At 38.1% G+C, this 16,783-nt stretch overlaps 1 protein-coding gene across 2 annotated transcripts in view; it reads left to right on the forward strand.

Moving 5' to 3' along the window:
- Nucleotides 1–16,783, forward strand: part of LOC111159433 (protein phosphatase methylesterase 1) — a 64,019-nt gene that overhangs the window by 42,292 nt on the left and 4,944 nt on the right. The window contains exons 8-11 of one of the 2 annotated variants that reach the window (XM_022521897.1): nucleotides 90–155; nucleotides 3,456–3,579; nucleotides 12,214–12,343; nucleotides 13,442–13,486. In XM_022521897.1, coding sequence (XP_022377605.1) covers nucleotides 90–155; nucleotides 3,456–3,579; nucleotides 12,214–12,343; nucleotides 13,442–13,486 — 365 coding nt within the window. Of the gene's footprint in view, nucleotides 1–89; nucleotides 156–3,455; nucleotides 3,580–12,144; nucleotides 12,344–13,441; nucleotides 13,487–16,783 lie in introns of both variants that reach the window. The other variant, XM_022521896.1, reaches the window with a different exon arrangement.

The following is a 16,783-nucleotide window of genomic DNA, read 5'->3' on the forward strand; positions in this document are numbered from 1 at the left end:
CCACAGAATCTGCAAAATTATTCATTTGACCCTATAACATGATAAGATGGATACTGATAACCTTCTTTCTCCCCTTCTCACTTTTCTAGTGTGAAGAGTGGTCAGATTCGAAATTTGGAGTCAGCCCGTGTCTCAATGGTTGGCCAAGTCAAACAGTAGGTCTTATTTTTCCCTGTTGGGCTGGTTAGAGACTGAAACATGGTGAGGGAATTACAGATTGCTTTTTGTTATTTACCTGTCCTACCATCCTGAATGCCTTTGCAGTCAAATGCTCTACCATTGAGCTATACCCCCAATTCTAGATAATTTTTACAAATGAGCTCAGTTGAGCTAGCCTCATAGCTTTTCTTTTCTATTTCTTTCTTTCTTTCTTTCTTTCTTTTTTCTTTTTAAGAAATCCCAAAGCCTGTATGATACAGGATTACCTCTTTAATGCAACTCTGGGTCTTAAAAGATGAAGAATCCCAGAGAATGGACATTAAAAATTAAGTGTCCTCTCTAGTGTTGGAAGCTATGGCTTTATTCTGGTAACAGTCTCCTTCTTAGCCAAACCTGATTGTGAGGAAATCACACTATAAAAGCTTTAGTGTAGCCTGAGTGAAAGCCAGATTGTAAGGCTAAGCTAAGATTACTTTAGCCCTTGGGGCACCTGGGTGGCTCATTGGGTTAAAAGCCTCTGCCTTCGGCTCAGGTCATGATTCTAGGGTCCTGGGATCGAGCCCCGCATAGGGCTCTCTGCTCAGCAGGGAGCCTGCTTCCCTTCCCCCCCCCACCCCCCACCCCCGCCTGCCTCTCTGCCTTCTTGTGATCTCTGTCTGAAAAAAAAAAAATATTTTAAAAAAAAAAAAAAAAAAAAAGATTACTTTAGCCCAGCTCATCTTCTTGGATAGGGTTACACGAGTCTTGAGTATTGCTCTGTGGTTACAAAATAAACTTTAGATGAATTGAGAAAATGTTGCCCAGCAAAACAAGAGCATGAGAGTTGATGAAAATGATAATGGCATTACTGAATGCCTGCTATTTGCCAGGCATGGCACTATACCAGGTATTTTATGCTGTATATATATTTTATACTGTACCAGGTATTTTATATACATGCTCTCATTTTAAAAATCTTATATTATGGAAATTTTTAAACATGTAAAAGTAGAATAATACAATGAACCCCAATATACACATTGCCTGTTTTCAACAGTTACTGACTCATGGCCAGTCTTGTTTCATCTGTGCCCTTTTATTATCCCCTAATTACAAAATATTTTGAAATAAATTCCAAGATTTGAGTATACCCTAAATGGTAAGGACACTTTAAACCCAATCACAATACCATTATTACACGTAAAAAATTTAATAGTTCCTTAATATCATCAAGTGTCCATTCAGTATTCACATTTCTAATTGTCTCGCTGATCATTTTTTTGTAGGTCAAATCAGAATTACAATAAGGTAGATATATACTAATTGGAGGGAGAATATATCTCTTAAGTATCTTTTATAGTTTCTACTTTTGTCTCGATTTTTTTTCCCTTGCAATTTATTGTTGAAGAGCCCTGGTTCTTTGCCCCGTAGAATTTCCCACATTCTGGATTTTCTGATTGATTCCTGAAGGTGTAATTTAATATGTTCCTCTCTTCACTGTATTGTCTATAAATTATTAGTTAGATTCAGAAATTTGATCAAGTTCAGATTTGTTTGTTATTTTGGCTTTTTATTTGTTTGTAAGAATAGGTACTGCCATTAGGAAGCATGTAATTTATGGTTGTCTCTTTTCTGCAGCGTTGGTAGCCGTTAATGATCATTACATAGATTCATTGATTCATTTGCACCACCTCATTTAATCTTTACAATACCTCTTTAAGACAAATATTATTTTGTAGGTGAGAAAATGGAAGTTCAGAAAGGTAAAGTGGCTTTCCCAGGATCACACAGCTAGTGAGTCACAGAGCTCAGATTCTTTCTCCTGTGTATTTGACTTCAAGGCCTGTGTCATGGATTTTAGGCCTGAAAGTACAATTCGAGTAGCAATACCTAGTAGAAACAATGCAGTCTTTAAATAAGCTCTGGAATTGCCCACTTTTTAATGCCTAAATATTTTGAAATTAGATTTGTTTAAGCAGTGGTAAAGCATTTTTGTGAGGAAATTATATGACTTATATTCAGGTAGTTCAGCGATTTTTAAATTTTACCTAATATGTAAATTTAAGTGGTGTCTTCTCTTAATATGTAAACTTGTGTATATAGTGTGTATTTTAGTTGTCATATAGATACCAGATAGAACCTTCCTGCCCTTCTTGATCTCTTGAAGATCAAGAGATCTCGAAATCTCTTGAACCTCCTAATCCATAGCTGTGGAAATCCAAAGCACATGTTTCTTTGTTATATTACCTTAACCCTAGTTGTGAAACTTGACATCTCAAGTCCCATAGAACACCCCCACTTGACAAAACATTTTGTGAACATGCACTTTCCTGAGATCGATAGAGGAGACAAGGAAGGAGAAGTTACCACTGTTAAAAATCCACCACTGAAGTTTCAGTGACCCTTCAATTTATCCCAGTCCCTTTTTATCCTGCTTGTTCTCTCTCCTCTCCTCCCTTCTCTCTCCCTTTCAGGGGCAAAATAACAAATTCTTCTTTATCATGGAGAACAGATCTTAGTACTGGCTGCTACCTAGGCGCTTGGGATTTTTGTCTTTAATATTGTCAGTGTATTTTTTCCAACAAGTTCTTTCTAAAAGGAATTATGATATCAGCTGTTCATATAATACTGATTTTTCTACCTAATTATATAATAAAGATTGTTTTTTAGAGGAGAAACAATAATAGCAATTGGTTGGATCAGATGTTCTAAGCCCCAAGGTTCAGCTGGCGATGGTTATTTAATTGTCAGTTCCTATCAGCTAATTGAAAGTTGGGGCCTTTTACTATGCTTAAATAGCATAGCCTTGCTCTACTGTAAACAGGATACAGTAGAAAAGTACCATGCTTTCAAGTTAGTTCAGCTTGGATTTGCCTTTCAGCCTCATCTACTAATGAGCCAGGGGATCTTGGACAATTTTTTTTATTTTTCAGGGCTACTTTGTAGAATTGTTAAGAAATTATACAAGATAATGTCAATAAAACTCTGGTCACCATGCCACAGGAAATGATTACTCCCTTCTATGGGTTAGTATTGGTGCAAGAATGGAAAACCAGCCCTTGGAATATAGTCATACCTTCCATGGCCATGACTTTCCACAGCCCTGGTCTATTTCCACACATTTTAAAATGCACATTGTTCACATCCTCCTTCTCCCAGAAGCATTAAGTTTTAACTGACATTTGATTGTAAAAGCCTATAAGAACCTGTATCTCTGAGATAATTTGTGTATAAAAGAAAGATGTATGGGGCGCCTGTGTGGCTCAGTGGGTTAAGAAAGATGTATGATAGCACTTAAAAACAAACAAACCACCTAGGTGTGAAGGAATTACAAGTCCAGAAGGCTCAAAATCTATAGTGGAAGGAATCATAGAGGAAGAGGAAGAAGACGAAGAAGGAAGTGAGTCTGTAAACAAGAGGAAAAAGGAAGATGACATGGAGGTGAGTAAAAGCTGGCATTCTTGGAAGGTTGGGGCAGTGAAGGTTTAGAGCGTGTGGGGGTGGGAAAGGGGGGGTGACATGTTCTTTTTGTTCACCCCTAGATATTTTAGATGGTGAAGAAGTTATTGTAATAGCTATTTAGGTTAACAATAAGATATAAGGCACTTGTAGATAACTTTGACAAATTGGAACATAAAACTTATAGTATATACCCTACACTCAAAAAGACTGCTCTCTCATCAGATTCTTTCTCACCTTAATACTTCTGTTCCTATGGTTTATCTCATGAGAAAATCTGATTTCCCACTAGTCCATGCTAAGTCCATCAGATCTTATCATCTTTCAAAGTGTATTTCTTTGGGGAAGTTTTCTGACCTCATTTTCTATCAGTCCTTCTCCAGTATAGCACTGAGGATCTGTATGACATAACTTAGCACTTTCTGGGTTGTTTATTTGTTTAAATAAGTTTAAGTAATCTGTATACCTGATGTGAGGCTCAAACTCATGACCCTGAGATCAGGAGTTGGGTGCTCTACCAACTGAGCCAGCCAGGGGCCCTGACATAATTTAGCACTTTCTGTTATTGTAAGGCTAAAGTTGTGGCTAAGGGTGCCTGGGTGGCTCAGTGGGTTAAGCCGCTGCCTTCAGCTCAGGTCATGATCTCGGGGTCCTGGGATCAAGCCCCGCATCGGGTTCTCTGATCAGCGGGGAGCCTGCTTCCCTCTCTCTCTCTCTGCTTGCCTCTCTGCCTACTTGTGATCTCTGCCTGTCAAATAAATAAAAAATTTAATCTTTTTTTAGAAAATAAATAAAGTTGTGGCTAAGTCATAGAATTGTTTTTCATAAACCCCATTCAGAGATACTATGGTCTCCTGTAGTCATCCCTAGGATGCAGATTCAGTGTCCTCTAATTGTGCAAGTATTGTCTCCCAACAAAATAACCTCTGTATTTTGAGCACAGGAACTAATGTTCTATATGAATTCCCCTCAGCATTTAGCTTGGATGTGTGTGTGTAGCAAGTGTTGTGTGACTACTTGTTGAACACTTGATTTGAGGATAGTAGTGGGAAAGGACTTTTTTTCTTGAAATGGTTAGTGAGCCTGAGGAGCAGACTTTTGGGGATGGATTATAAACACCTTACTAATGGCAAATAATGGACTCAGTGTACACCCCGGAGTCCCTTATGTTTGGAGATGCTACTATTAGCAAGGAGGAGAGGACAATTGAGTCCTGAACAATATGGGGGTAGGGTCACTGATCCCCAACTCTGTCAAAAATCCAACTATAACTTTGGGGGTGCCTGGGTGGCTCAGTTAGGTAAACATCTGATTCTTGATTTCACCTCAGGTCACAATCTTAGGGTCATGAAATTGAGCCACTGGTGGGGCCCCACACTGGTCATGAGTCTGCCTAAAATGGTTTCTATTCTTCTCCTTCTGCCCCTCTGTGCACACCCCCACCCCACACATGTGCTCTCTCTCTGTCAAGGAAAAAAACCAAACAACTATAACTTTTGGCTCCCTAAAAACATAATCACTAATAGCCTACTGTTGACCAGAAGCCTTGCCAATAATATAAATAGTGATTAATATATAATTTGTTTATTCATATTTATAAATACTGTACTCTTATAATAAAGTAGCTAGACAAAAAGAAATGTTTTTGAGAAAATCATGAAGAGGAGAAAATAAATTTATAGTACTGTACTGTTTCCAAATCCACATATAAGTGGACCTGCACAGTCCAAACCTATATTGTTTAAGCATCTACTGTACATTTTTTAAAAACAGATTTTTCGTTTAATGATGATCTTTTGTCATCTTAAGATCAATAAATAATTGTTTGTACCTCTTTGGAATTTACAAAAATAAAAACAGTGCATGATTAATTTGCCCTTCCTACACTCTGTGAGGTGAGATCTCTCCCATGATAACAGTGTAGAAACTGAGACACAGAGATACAGAGAAGAAGAGACGTTTCCAAAGTAATCAAGTAATTAATATTTAGTAGATCTGAGACTCTGATACAAACTGCTAATTACTTTTTGCCTTTTATGTGCTGGGAGCTATACTAGGTACATCACATTTATCATCCCTAGTTCTCATTTTAACTCTGCATTGTAGATATTATCACTGTTTTACAACTGAGGTACAGATTCTTGCCTATGGACACCTTATAAATGTTGGTGCTAAAACACATCCAGATCCTCTGGTTTTTAATTCCAGCTCATTTTTCCTTTGTAATTATTTTATAAGCCCAGTTATACGGAGTTTAGTAAACTCCAGCAGTTTTGTTAGGAGCGCAGACTGAAACACATGAGGCAATAAGGCGTACAGCTAAAACAGTCTACCCTTGAGGAAGGACATAAACCCCAAACAACACAAACTACTTCTTGTAACTAGTAGATAAACAGATCCTGGAGATCTAATGCACAGCATAATAATTATAGGCAACAATACCGTATTGTAAACTTCAAAGTTGCTAAGAGACTAGGTCTTAATTATTCTAGTACAAAAGAAACTATAATTCTGTGGTATGATAGAGGTGTTAGCGATCATTATGGTGTTGCATATCGCAGTATATAAATGTGTCAAGTCAACACAATGTACACCTTAAGCCAACACAATGTTATATGGTGATTGTATCTCAGTAAAAAAAAATAACTAAAATGACGGAGAAAATATTAATAATGTAAATTAAACTTAACAACTACAACAACAAGAACAGTCACAGCTTCTAAAGCATGGTAGCCAGGGGCCACGTAGAGCCCATTAGCCCTTAGGGGATTTCTGCGTTTTAACTAATATGAAAAGTGGTGTTTGAAATGATCCTGAGACATACACAAGAGTTCTGTTGCATCCATTTTGCTGTGTAAAAAAAGACAAGATACACATTGGCAGTGAGGGGCGATGTCTAATACAATATGATTAAAATACTTTTGAAAAGAAGAGGGAAACTTTAACCTTTGATCCTTGAGGGAATAAACTTCAGTTGTCCAGGAGGTATTCCTTTATGCATAAATATCCTTTTTAAAAACTGCTTTATTGGAAGGTAACTCATCCAAAGTATACAATTCACTGGTTGTTAGTAGATTCATAGACTTGTGTAACCATCACAACAATCTTATTTTAGAACATATACATCAGGGGCTCCTGGGTAGCTCAGTCAGTTAAGTGGCTGCTTTCAGCTCAGGTCATCATCCCAGGGTCCTGGGATTGAGCCCTGCATCGAGCTCCCTGCTTAGTGGAGAGCCTGCTTCTCCCTCTCGCTCTGCCTGCCCCTCTGCCTACTTGTGCTCGCTCTCTCTCTGTCAAATAAATAAATCTTAAAAAAAAAAAAAAAAAAGGACATTTACATCACTTTTTTTAAAAATGCCATACCCAGGGGCGCCTGGGTGGCTCAGTGGGTTGGGCCGCTGCCTTCGGCTCAGGTCATGATCTCAGGGTCCTGGGATCGAGTCCCGCATCGGGCTCTCTGCTCAGCAGGAAGCCTGCTTCCCTCTCTCTCTCTCTGCCTGCCTCTCCGTCTACTTGTGATCTCTCTCTGTCAAATAAATAAATAAAATCTTTAAAAAAAAAAAAAATCTTTAAAAGTGATACTCTGTTCTTTAAAAAAAAAAAAAAAAAAAAGCCATACCTGTTTGCAGTCACTTCCCATTTCTCCCCAACTTCAGCCCTAGGCATCCACTAATCTTTCCGTCTCTGTGGAATTGCCTAATCTGGACATTTAATATAAATGAATATACAGTCCTGTGGCTGGTTTCTTTTACCTTAGCATAATGTTTTCAAGGTTCACCCTTATTATACCATGTATCAGTGCTTTATTCCTATTTGTGGCTGAATAATATTCCTTTGTATGGATAGACCACATTTTTTTATCCATTCATCAGTCATTGGACATTTGGATTGTTTTCACTTTTTGTCTGTTATGAATATTGCTTGTCCAAATATTTGTGTACAAGTTTCTGTGTGGGCATAGGTTTTTATTTTTCTTGGGTTTGCACCTACCAGTGGATTGCTGGATGCTATTTCTGTGTTTAATCATTTAAGAAATAGCCAGACTATTTTCCAAAGTGCCTGTAACATTTTATATTCCCACTACCAGTGTCTTGAGTGTTCCATTTTTCTACAGCTTTGTAAGCATTTGTAATATTGTCTCTCTTTTTGATTATAGCCATCCTAATGGGTATGAAGTGGTGTCTCATTGTGGTTTTGATTTACATTTTCCTGATGACTGTTAATGTTGAACATCTTTTCATGGGCTTCTTGCCCATTTCGTCTCTGGAGAAATATATATTCAGATCCTTTGCCCTTTTTTCAAGAGGGTGTTTTGTCTTTTTATTTCTGAATTATAAGAATTCTTGTATATTCTAGATAACAAGTCTCTCATTGCAAATATTTTTTAGTTTTAACTTTTTAGGTTTCTAGTTTTAGTTTCTAGTTTTAGCTCTTATATTTAGGTCTATGATCCATTTTGAGTTAATTTTTGTGTATAGTACAAGGGTAGGAGATGTAACTTCATTCTTTTGCGTGTGGATGTCCAGCTGTCCCAAGACCATTTGTTGCTAAGACCCCACTTTCCCATTTAATTATCTTGTATTCCTTTTTGGAAATCAAATGACCATAAATGCCAGAGTTTATCTCTGGACTTTCAATTCTGTTGTGCCAAAATATGTCTATTGTTATGCAAGTGCCACTGTCTACATTATTGTAGCTTCATAGCAAGTTTTGAAATCAGGAAGTGTAAGTCCTCCAGCTTTGCTCTTCTTTTTCAAGATTATAGAAATCCTATATTCTTAAGATTTTGATTTTGGCAGGCAGCTGGGTGGCTCAGTCGTTAAACGTATGCCTTCGGCTCAGATCATGATACCAAGGTCCTGGGATTGGGCCCCACATCGGGCTCCCTGCTCAGCTGGAAGCCTGCTTCTCCTTCTCCTACTCCTCCGCTTGTATTCCTCTCTCAATCTCTCTCTCTCTCTGTCAAAAAAATAAAATCTTTAAAAAAATTTTTTTTATTTTGGTTTTTAATTTTATGTGCCAGACCATGTTCCTATTGTTTTACATATGTGAATATCTTTAGTTCATCCTTACAATAATCCTCTGAGATTTTATGTTGTGCTCCGTATAGCTAAGAAAACAGGCTTGAAGAAGTTAGGTAACTTTCCCAAGGGACCCACAGTTTATTAGCTGACGACGGAGCTGGGATTTGCATTAAGTCTAGTCTGACTAACACAAAAACCTGTCTTTTTATTTTTTATCTTATTTCATTTTCTTATTAACATATAATGTATGATTTGTTTCAGGGGTACAGGTCTGTGAATCATCAGTCTTACACAATTCACAGCACTCCACCATAGCACAGACCATCCCCAGTGTCCATCACCCAGCCACCCCATCCCTCCCACCCCCTCCACTCCAGCAACCCTCAGTTTGTTTCCTGAAACCGAGAGTTTCTTAAGGTTTGTCTCCCTCTCTGGATGAAACCTATCTTTTTAAATGCTTTTCAAGTGAGGTGTTGGGAAATATTGCAAAGCCTGTGGTTGATGCCCTTGTGTGGAGAACCATATCCTACCCACATGAACATCTCAGGATGATTGGTAGCTAGCTTTCTGCTTCTCCTATCCAACAGTTAGATCTCATTACATTGATCTGTTGTTGTTGTTGTTGTTTAGTTTTCTTTTTTCAAGTTTTTATCTAAATTTCAGTTAACATACAGTGTAATATTAGTTCCAGGGGTAGAATTTAGTGACTTGTCACTTATATACAATACCCCATGCTCATCACAGGTGTCCTCCTTAATATCTTTCATCCATTTGACCCATCCCTCCAGCAACCCTGTTTGTTCTCTATAGTTAAGAGTGTTTTCTGGTTTACCTCTCTTTTTTTCCCCCATATTCATCTGTTTTGTTTCTTACATTGTTCTGTTTTATTACCATTTGTCAGAGGAAGGGATCTAAACTAAATTAACTTTATGATCCAGCTCTCCAGAGAAAGGATATAGTATTATCACCCTAAATACAGGAGCAACTCTAATTCTATCCAGGCTTTTTTTTTCTTTTTTACATTTTTAAGACTTGAACTCCTCTTTTAAAATTTCTTTTTGTAATATTATTATCCTTGGAAGTTCCCTTACCTTAAATTAGTCATTTGCTTATGAAGTACAGTGTACATTTAGGAGGGTCTTGCTGTCTCTGACAGTGGAATCTACTAGAAGTGGCTTATTAATGGTGTTGCACATGCATTGTTTAGTGAGACTGGGAAGACCCAACTTTCCTGAATATCCGTCCAGTGATCTTTTTCTTTCTTTCTTTTTTTAATTTTGGTAAAAAACACACAACAAAATTTACCACCTTACTCATTTTTAAGTGTACAGTTAAGTAGCGTTTGTATTGTGGTAAAACATCTCCAGAGCTTTTTCATTTCAATCTAAAACTCTGTACTCATTAAACAATATCCCTTTCCTCCCATTCCTACCATTTTACTTTCTATGAATTCCACTACATTAGATACCTCATAGAAGTAGAATCAGTGTTTGTCTTTTTGTGACTGGTTTATTTTAATTAACACAATGTCTCAAGTTTCCTCTCTGTTGTAGCATGTGACAGGATTTCCTTCTTTAAGGCTAAATAATATGTAGATAGCACATTTTGTTTATCCATTCATCTATCAATAGATACTGCTTACTTCTCTTGACTGTTGTGAATAATGCTGCTCATGAACATGGGTCTGCAAATATCTCCTCAAGATCCTACTTTCACTTCTGGCTGTATACCCAGAAGTAAGATTGCTGGATCATATGATAGTTTTACTTTTAATTTTTGAGTAACTGCCATGCTGTCTTCATAGTGATTGTACCATTGTGTAATCCCACCAACAGCGCCCCAAGTGTTCCAATTTCTCCACATCTTTGCCAATGCTTGTTATTTTGTCTTTTTTGAAAATAGCCGTCCTAATGGGTATAAAGTGATATCTCATTGTGGTTTTGATTTGCATTTCCCTAATGGTTAGTGTTGTTGAGTATCTTTTCATGTACTTATTGGCCATTTGAATATCCTCTTTGGAGAAATGTCTCCTCATTCCATTGCCCATTTTTTAATCAGGTTGTTTGATTTTTTTGTTACTGAATAGTAGGAATTCTTTATATATTCTGAATATTAACCCCTTATCATAGATATGATTTGCAGATATTTTCTCCCATTCTGTACAATGTCTTGTCACTCTGTTGATTGTGTTCTTTGATGCACAGAAGTTTTTATGTTTGATGTAGTCCATTTATCTATTTTTGCTTTTGTTGCCTTTGCTTTTGGTGTCATAGCCAAAAAAAATCATTGTCAAATTCAATGTCAGGAAAAGCTATATGATGCTTTTCTCTGTTTTCTTCTAGAAGTTTTACAGTTTTGGGTCTTAATATAATTAGATCTTTAACCTATTTGAGTTAAACTTGTGTATTGTCCAGCTTCATTCTTTGCATGTGGATATCCAGTTTTTCCAACACCATTTGCTGAAAAGACTATTCTTTCTCCATTGAGTCATCTTGGGCCCTTGTTGTTTATTTCTGTGTTCTCTCGTGTATTCCATTGGTCTCTGTGGGTCTTTATACCAGTACCATACTGTTTTGATTACTGTAGCTTTGTAATATGTTTTGAAATTAGAGAGCATGTATCTTCCAATTTTATTCTTTTAAAAAATTGTTTTTGCTATTTGGTGTCCCTTGGATTCTATATGAATTTTTGATGAATTTTTCTATTTTGCAAGAATGTCATTTGGATTTTGATAAGGATTGTTATGATAAGGATCTCTAGATCACTTGGGCTAGTATGGACATCCATCCAGTGATCTCTAACACAATATGTTGCTATCTCATGTTCACTTTCAGATTTTCATATTGTGGCTACTGCAGGATCCCAATTATTTATTTCAGTTATAATATTTAAAATTTTCAGTGATGCAGAAAACTATAGGGAATCATTTATTTGTTCTTCTTGTATTTGATGAGTACATACTCTGTGCCTGTCTAGTATATATTGGGATTTAACAGATACATTTTATAATATTTGTGCCAGATTTCCTTTTTCAGATTACTGTTGCAGGAACATACCATTATCAAAACATAAGAAAAAATGCTCTGCTAACAAATCAACATATTTTCAGTTTTCCCTTCCAGTTCTTTCCCTATGTGTACCACATTTTTCCAGTAGTAATCCTCAATTGGATGGCATGTTATACTCTTCTTCTTTCTTTTAATGTTATATTATAAGTATTTTTTCATACTGTACTGTGCTTTCTGTAATTATCCTTTTGATGGATATATTCTTTTTGTCAAATGTATGTAAGAGAAACTAAGTCTTGACTGACTATGGTTTACTAGCTTTGTGATCTTAAGAAAGTTTTCAAAGTTCACTGAAATTAATAGAAGTAAAAAGTAAACTTCTAGTTATCTAAACATGGAAATTACAACAATAACCTATATCACAAAGCTGTTTTAATGATTAAGTGAATATGAAAATGTCTGGGACCTAGTAGCACCTTATTAAGTGCTAGTTTCCTTCCCTTTCCTTTTCCTAGGGACCTAGTTTTTGTCCTGTTCCTCCAAGGGTTGCCCTCAGAGACTCAGAACTTGCTCTTTTCCTCCAGACCAAGAAAGACCATCCATATACTTGGAGAATTGAACTGGCAAAAACAGAAAAATACTGGGATGGCTGGTTCCGAGGCTTATCCAATCTCTTCCTTAGTTGTCCTATTCCTAAATTGCTGCTCTTGGCTGGTAAGTGTGCACGTGTGTGTATTAGCTCAGGCTGCCATAACAAAATATTATAAATTGGGTGCTTAAACAACAAATTCATTTTCTCCCAGTTCTGGAGGCTGGAAGTCTGAGAGCAGGGTATCGGCACAGTCAAGTTCTGGTGGGAGCTTTCTTACTGGCTTGTGGACAACTGCCCTCTCACTGTGTCCTTACATGGCAGAAGAGAGAGTGAAAGCAAACTCTCTGGTGTTTATTCTTAAAAGGACACTAATCCTGTCATATGAAGACCCTACACATATGATACCATTTAATCTTAATTATTTCCATATCTGTAAATGTGGTCACACTGTGGAATAGGCCTTCAACATATGAATGACGGGGAGGATACAATTCAGTCCATAGCAGTGTAGGTATATCATCTTCTGAGTAGGTCCTTGTTAAAACTACTCACCACATGGGGCGCCTGGGTGCCTCAGTCAGTTAAGCGTCTGCCTTCAGCTCCAATCATGATATTGGGGAGTCCTGGGATTAAACACCATAGGGAGTCTGCTTCTTCCTCTGCCTCTGCCCGTCCCCCTCCCCTATGGTCACTTGCTCACTCTCTCTCAAATAAATAAATAAAATCTGAAAAAAAAAAACAAAAAAAAAAACGAGAAACGAAAAACCAAACTAGTCATACATGGGTAGTAGCTTCCAAAATAAAGTACCATGCTCACTCATTTGTATTCCTCTCCTCTCCACACCAAATCCCTAAACCTAACTAAGCACAAGCATCCATCTGGAGTAACTTAATTCTGGCCTGCCATCAATCCCTGGTTAAGTGTAAGTTCTCCAGAGTGGCATAAAGATATTCTGAGTATAATGGAAATTTAAAAAAGTAAAACCCTATTTTGAGAAATCAGTTTAAATGATCAAAAAGATTGCAGGGGACTCTCATTCTGGAAAGTTTCATGTGGTGAGTATATACCCTCAAGGAGTTAGGATTGGGATTAATGTGAATTGAGAATATCATCATGTTTACAACTTTGTAACAATTTTTACTTCATACTTGAACAGCAAAACCTGTTTCATACAACCTTTTCTAGTAAACTACTTCTGGATTCTCCTATTTTGTTCTAGGTGTTGATAGATTGGATAAGGATCTGACTATTGGCCAAATGCAAGGTAAGTAATCAAGAAATTATGTCCAGGGATGCCTGGGTGGCTCAGTCAATTAAGCGTCCCACTTGTGATTTCGGTTCAGTTCGTGATCTCAGGGTCGTGAGGTTGAGCTCTGTGTTGGGCTCCATGCTTAGTGGGGAATCAGCTTGGGCTTCTCTGTCTCTCACTCTGCTCTTCCTCCCACTCATGCTTATGTGTGCACATGCGCACTCTCTCTGTCTCTCAAGTAAGTAAATAAATCTTTAAAAAAAAAAAAAAAAAAGAAATTACGTTCCTAGGTCCTTCTCTGAGGACAGAGTCATGTGGAAATTAATGTTCTGAGATGGTGAAGTGCAGTGGAAAGAGCATGAGCTTTAGAGTTAACCCCATACTTGATGGCATCAATATCCAGTCCTGACCCAAATATTTCCGTTTTCTGAGCTTCAGTTTTTTTCCTCCATCTAAAAATGGGATTTAACTCCCATCTACATCTCAGGGTTGTAAGGACTAAAATTAGGCAGTGTCTTGGCAGAGTTCATTATAAACTATAAAGTACTCTATAAATATATAATATTGTGAAGGAGATATTCTGAATACTGATCAGTATTTTTATCATTGTTGGAATTATTAGGAAAGGGAAATGTCCATGATGATTGGGTTGCAAAAAGATGTAAACTATGTTTAGAAGACAGCATGGTGAGGTGGCAAAAGCAAAGGCTCTGGGGTTGGGAGTAGTACTTCTTTCCTACTTATTTTATGACCCCAGGCAAGTTATTTGACCTGCCTTAGCTTTAGTTTTCTCAGTCTATAAAATGAGAAAGTTGATGGCAACTTCACAGGGATCGTGAATTATAATGAGTAGAAAAGTAACATATTGTGCACAGATCCAGGTGTGTTGTCCGGATGGAAGTGGAGGCTGTGGACCAATTTTGTGGAGGCTCTTGTTTTAGTATGGATGAAAGGTGTGGTAAAGGTGAAATCAATAGGCATTGGTATCTTTTAGGTTATGGGAAGAAGAAGTGCTAACTCCAAGTCAAGGTTTCAGGCTTAAGCAGATTCTGTTCTTGACCTCCCTTTTTTTCCCCTGCTTACTCTCTCTGGGCAATCTCATGGCTTTTATTTATACCCTTATACTTCCCAAAGCTAAATGTCCAACTCATACGTCTCCCCTGAGCTCCAGACCTGGCCCATATGTAAAACCTACTGGACATCTCTACTTGGATGTTTATGGTCTCAAACTGTTCTTTGAGCTGTCCTCAGGCTCTCCACAGAAAAGGGCAGGGGGGCTATACTTCTAAACAACAGTTTAAAGGCTCCTGAATGATTTATTACATTCTGGACCCAGGCACTCCTACCCTATTCCTCCAACTACATAGTATCTGAAGCCTGGAGGAAGATTATGAACTGGGGCAGTGTGAGTTTTATGGCACTTATGTTGGTAATTCTGAGTTTAGACATCTTTCCTTACATTCAATTCAGCAAACCTTTCCTAAGCAGTTTTTCTATATAAGACCTATGCTTGATGCTAGACAGGCAGAATAGATATGGCCCCTGAGACTATCTGAAAGCAGTTGAGCTGGACTGGAATAGCATTTGAAACCATTGTTGGTCACCAACCTTGGAATCAAACAGTCCTGGCTTTGAGTCACTGTTACTAGAATTGTGGCCTGAGTGAACTTCTTTAATCCTGAGTTTCTTCATCTATAAAATAGAAATAATGCTATATCTGAATACATTTGTATGGTGTTTAAATGCGAAAATACATGTGAAGTAAGAGTCTTGACAAATGGGGGCGCCTGGGTGGCTTAGTGGGTTAAAGCCTCTGCCTTCGGCTCAGGTCATGATCCCAGGGTCCTGGGATCAAGCCCCGCATTGGGCTCTCTGCTCGGCAGGGAGCCTGTTTAGTTTCCTCTCTCTCTCTGCCTGCCTCTCTGCCTACTTGCAACCTCTGTCTATCAAATAAATAAAATCTTAAAAAAAAAAAAAAAGTTTAAAAAAAAAAAAAGAGTCTGACAAATGATGGCTTCATTATATCCAGGAAGTACTCATGATTCCTCATTAGATGCCCTGCCATTTCCCCAGTAAGGATTATGCCAAGACTACCTTTTCTTCCAGAGCATCCCATGAATATAGAAAGTAAATGGCTGGAGTGAGGGACATCCCATAAGACAAAGGAAAATGGCCAAATTGGCATAGATTCCAAACCACAGTCTTTCCAGCACTGTTTAAACCTGCTGAATTAGTTAATGGATTCCTAGAAACCTAGCACTCATTCATGATGCAACCTGGGTAAATAATGTAGGCTGTCTGAACCTAATGTTCTGTAAGATGAGAGGGAAGGGTTTGGAAATAAGCCCACTTCCTAGAATAATTGTGAGGATTACCCATAATCGTTATTTTATGTGTACAAGGCACGTTATTAGTGTTAGTGTGTGTGCATTCTCTCTGATTCTTTATACCCACTCTTCCAAAGAGAAACAAAAAATTCATCCCTAGACATCAAGCCCAGGGTGGTTGGAATTGTAAGTGTTATCAGGTCATTCATTCAATTATCCATTTAAGACTTACTAACACTTAGTCAGTGTCTAGTCCTGAGCTGGGCCCTGTTGATATTAGGCTCTGTTCTTACAGAAGTGTCATGCTTCTGGGGAGGCAAGCACCAGTGGCATAAAATACAAGCTTACAAAACAAGCAGGGCACAAGCTGCTCTGTGTTTCAATCCAAACATGTTAGCTGTAGTACATTAAGAGATAAAAGAGAGGGCACCTATGTGGTTCAGTTGGTTAAGCCACTGCCTTTGGCTCAGGTCATGATCCTGGAGTCCCGGGATCAAGTCCCGCATCGGGTTCCCAACTCTGCGGAGAGTCTGCTTCTCCCTCTGACCTCCCCTCTCATGCTCTCTCTCACTCTCTCGCTCAAATAAATAAATAAAATCTTTTTAAAAAGAGAGGGAGCAGAGCGGGGACTAGGATGGAATAGGCTGGAGTCCCTGGGGCACACTACTGCAAGAGGAAGGGCATGAGCTGGGCCTCACTGAATAGAATAGTCGTAGTTCCTCTACTAATTAAATAAGCAGGGGGACGCCTGGGTGACTCAGTGGTTTAAGCTGCTGCTTTCAGCTCAGGTCATGATCCCAGAGTCCTGGGATCGAGTCCCACAGTGGGCTCCTTGCTTGGGAGGGAGCCTCCTTCTCTCTCTGCCTCTACCTGCCACTCTGCCTCCTTGTGTGCTAGCTCATTCTCTCTCTCTCTCTCTCTCTCTCTGAGAGAAATAAATAAAATCTTTTTTTTTAAAGATTTTATTTATTTATTTGACAGACAG

This window comes from Enhydra lutris, unplaced genomic scaffold (assembly GCF_002288905.1).
Source record: "Enhydra lutris kenyoni isolate GAN:26980312 unplaced genomic scaffold, ASM228890v2 scaffoldscaffold68, whole genome shotgun sequence".
NCBI lineage: Eukaryota > Metazoa > Chordata > Mammalia > Carnivora > Mustelidae > Enhydra > Enhydra lutris.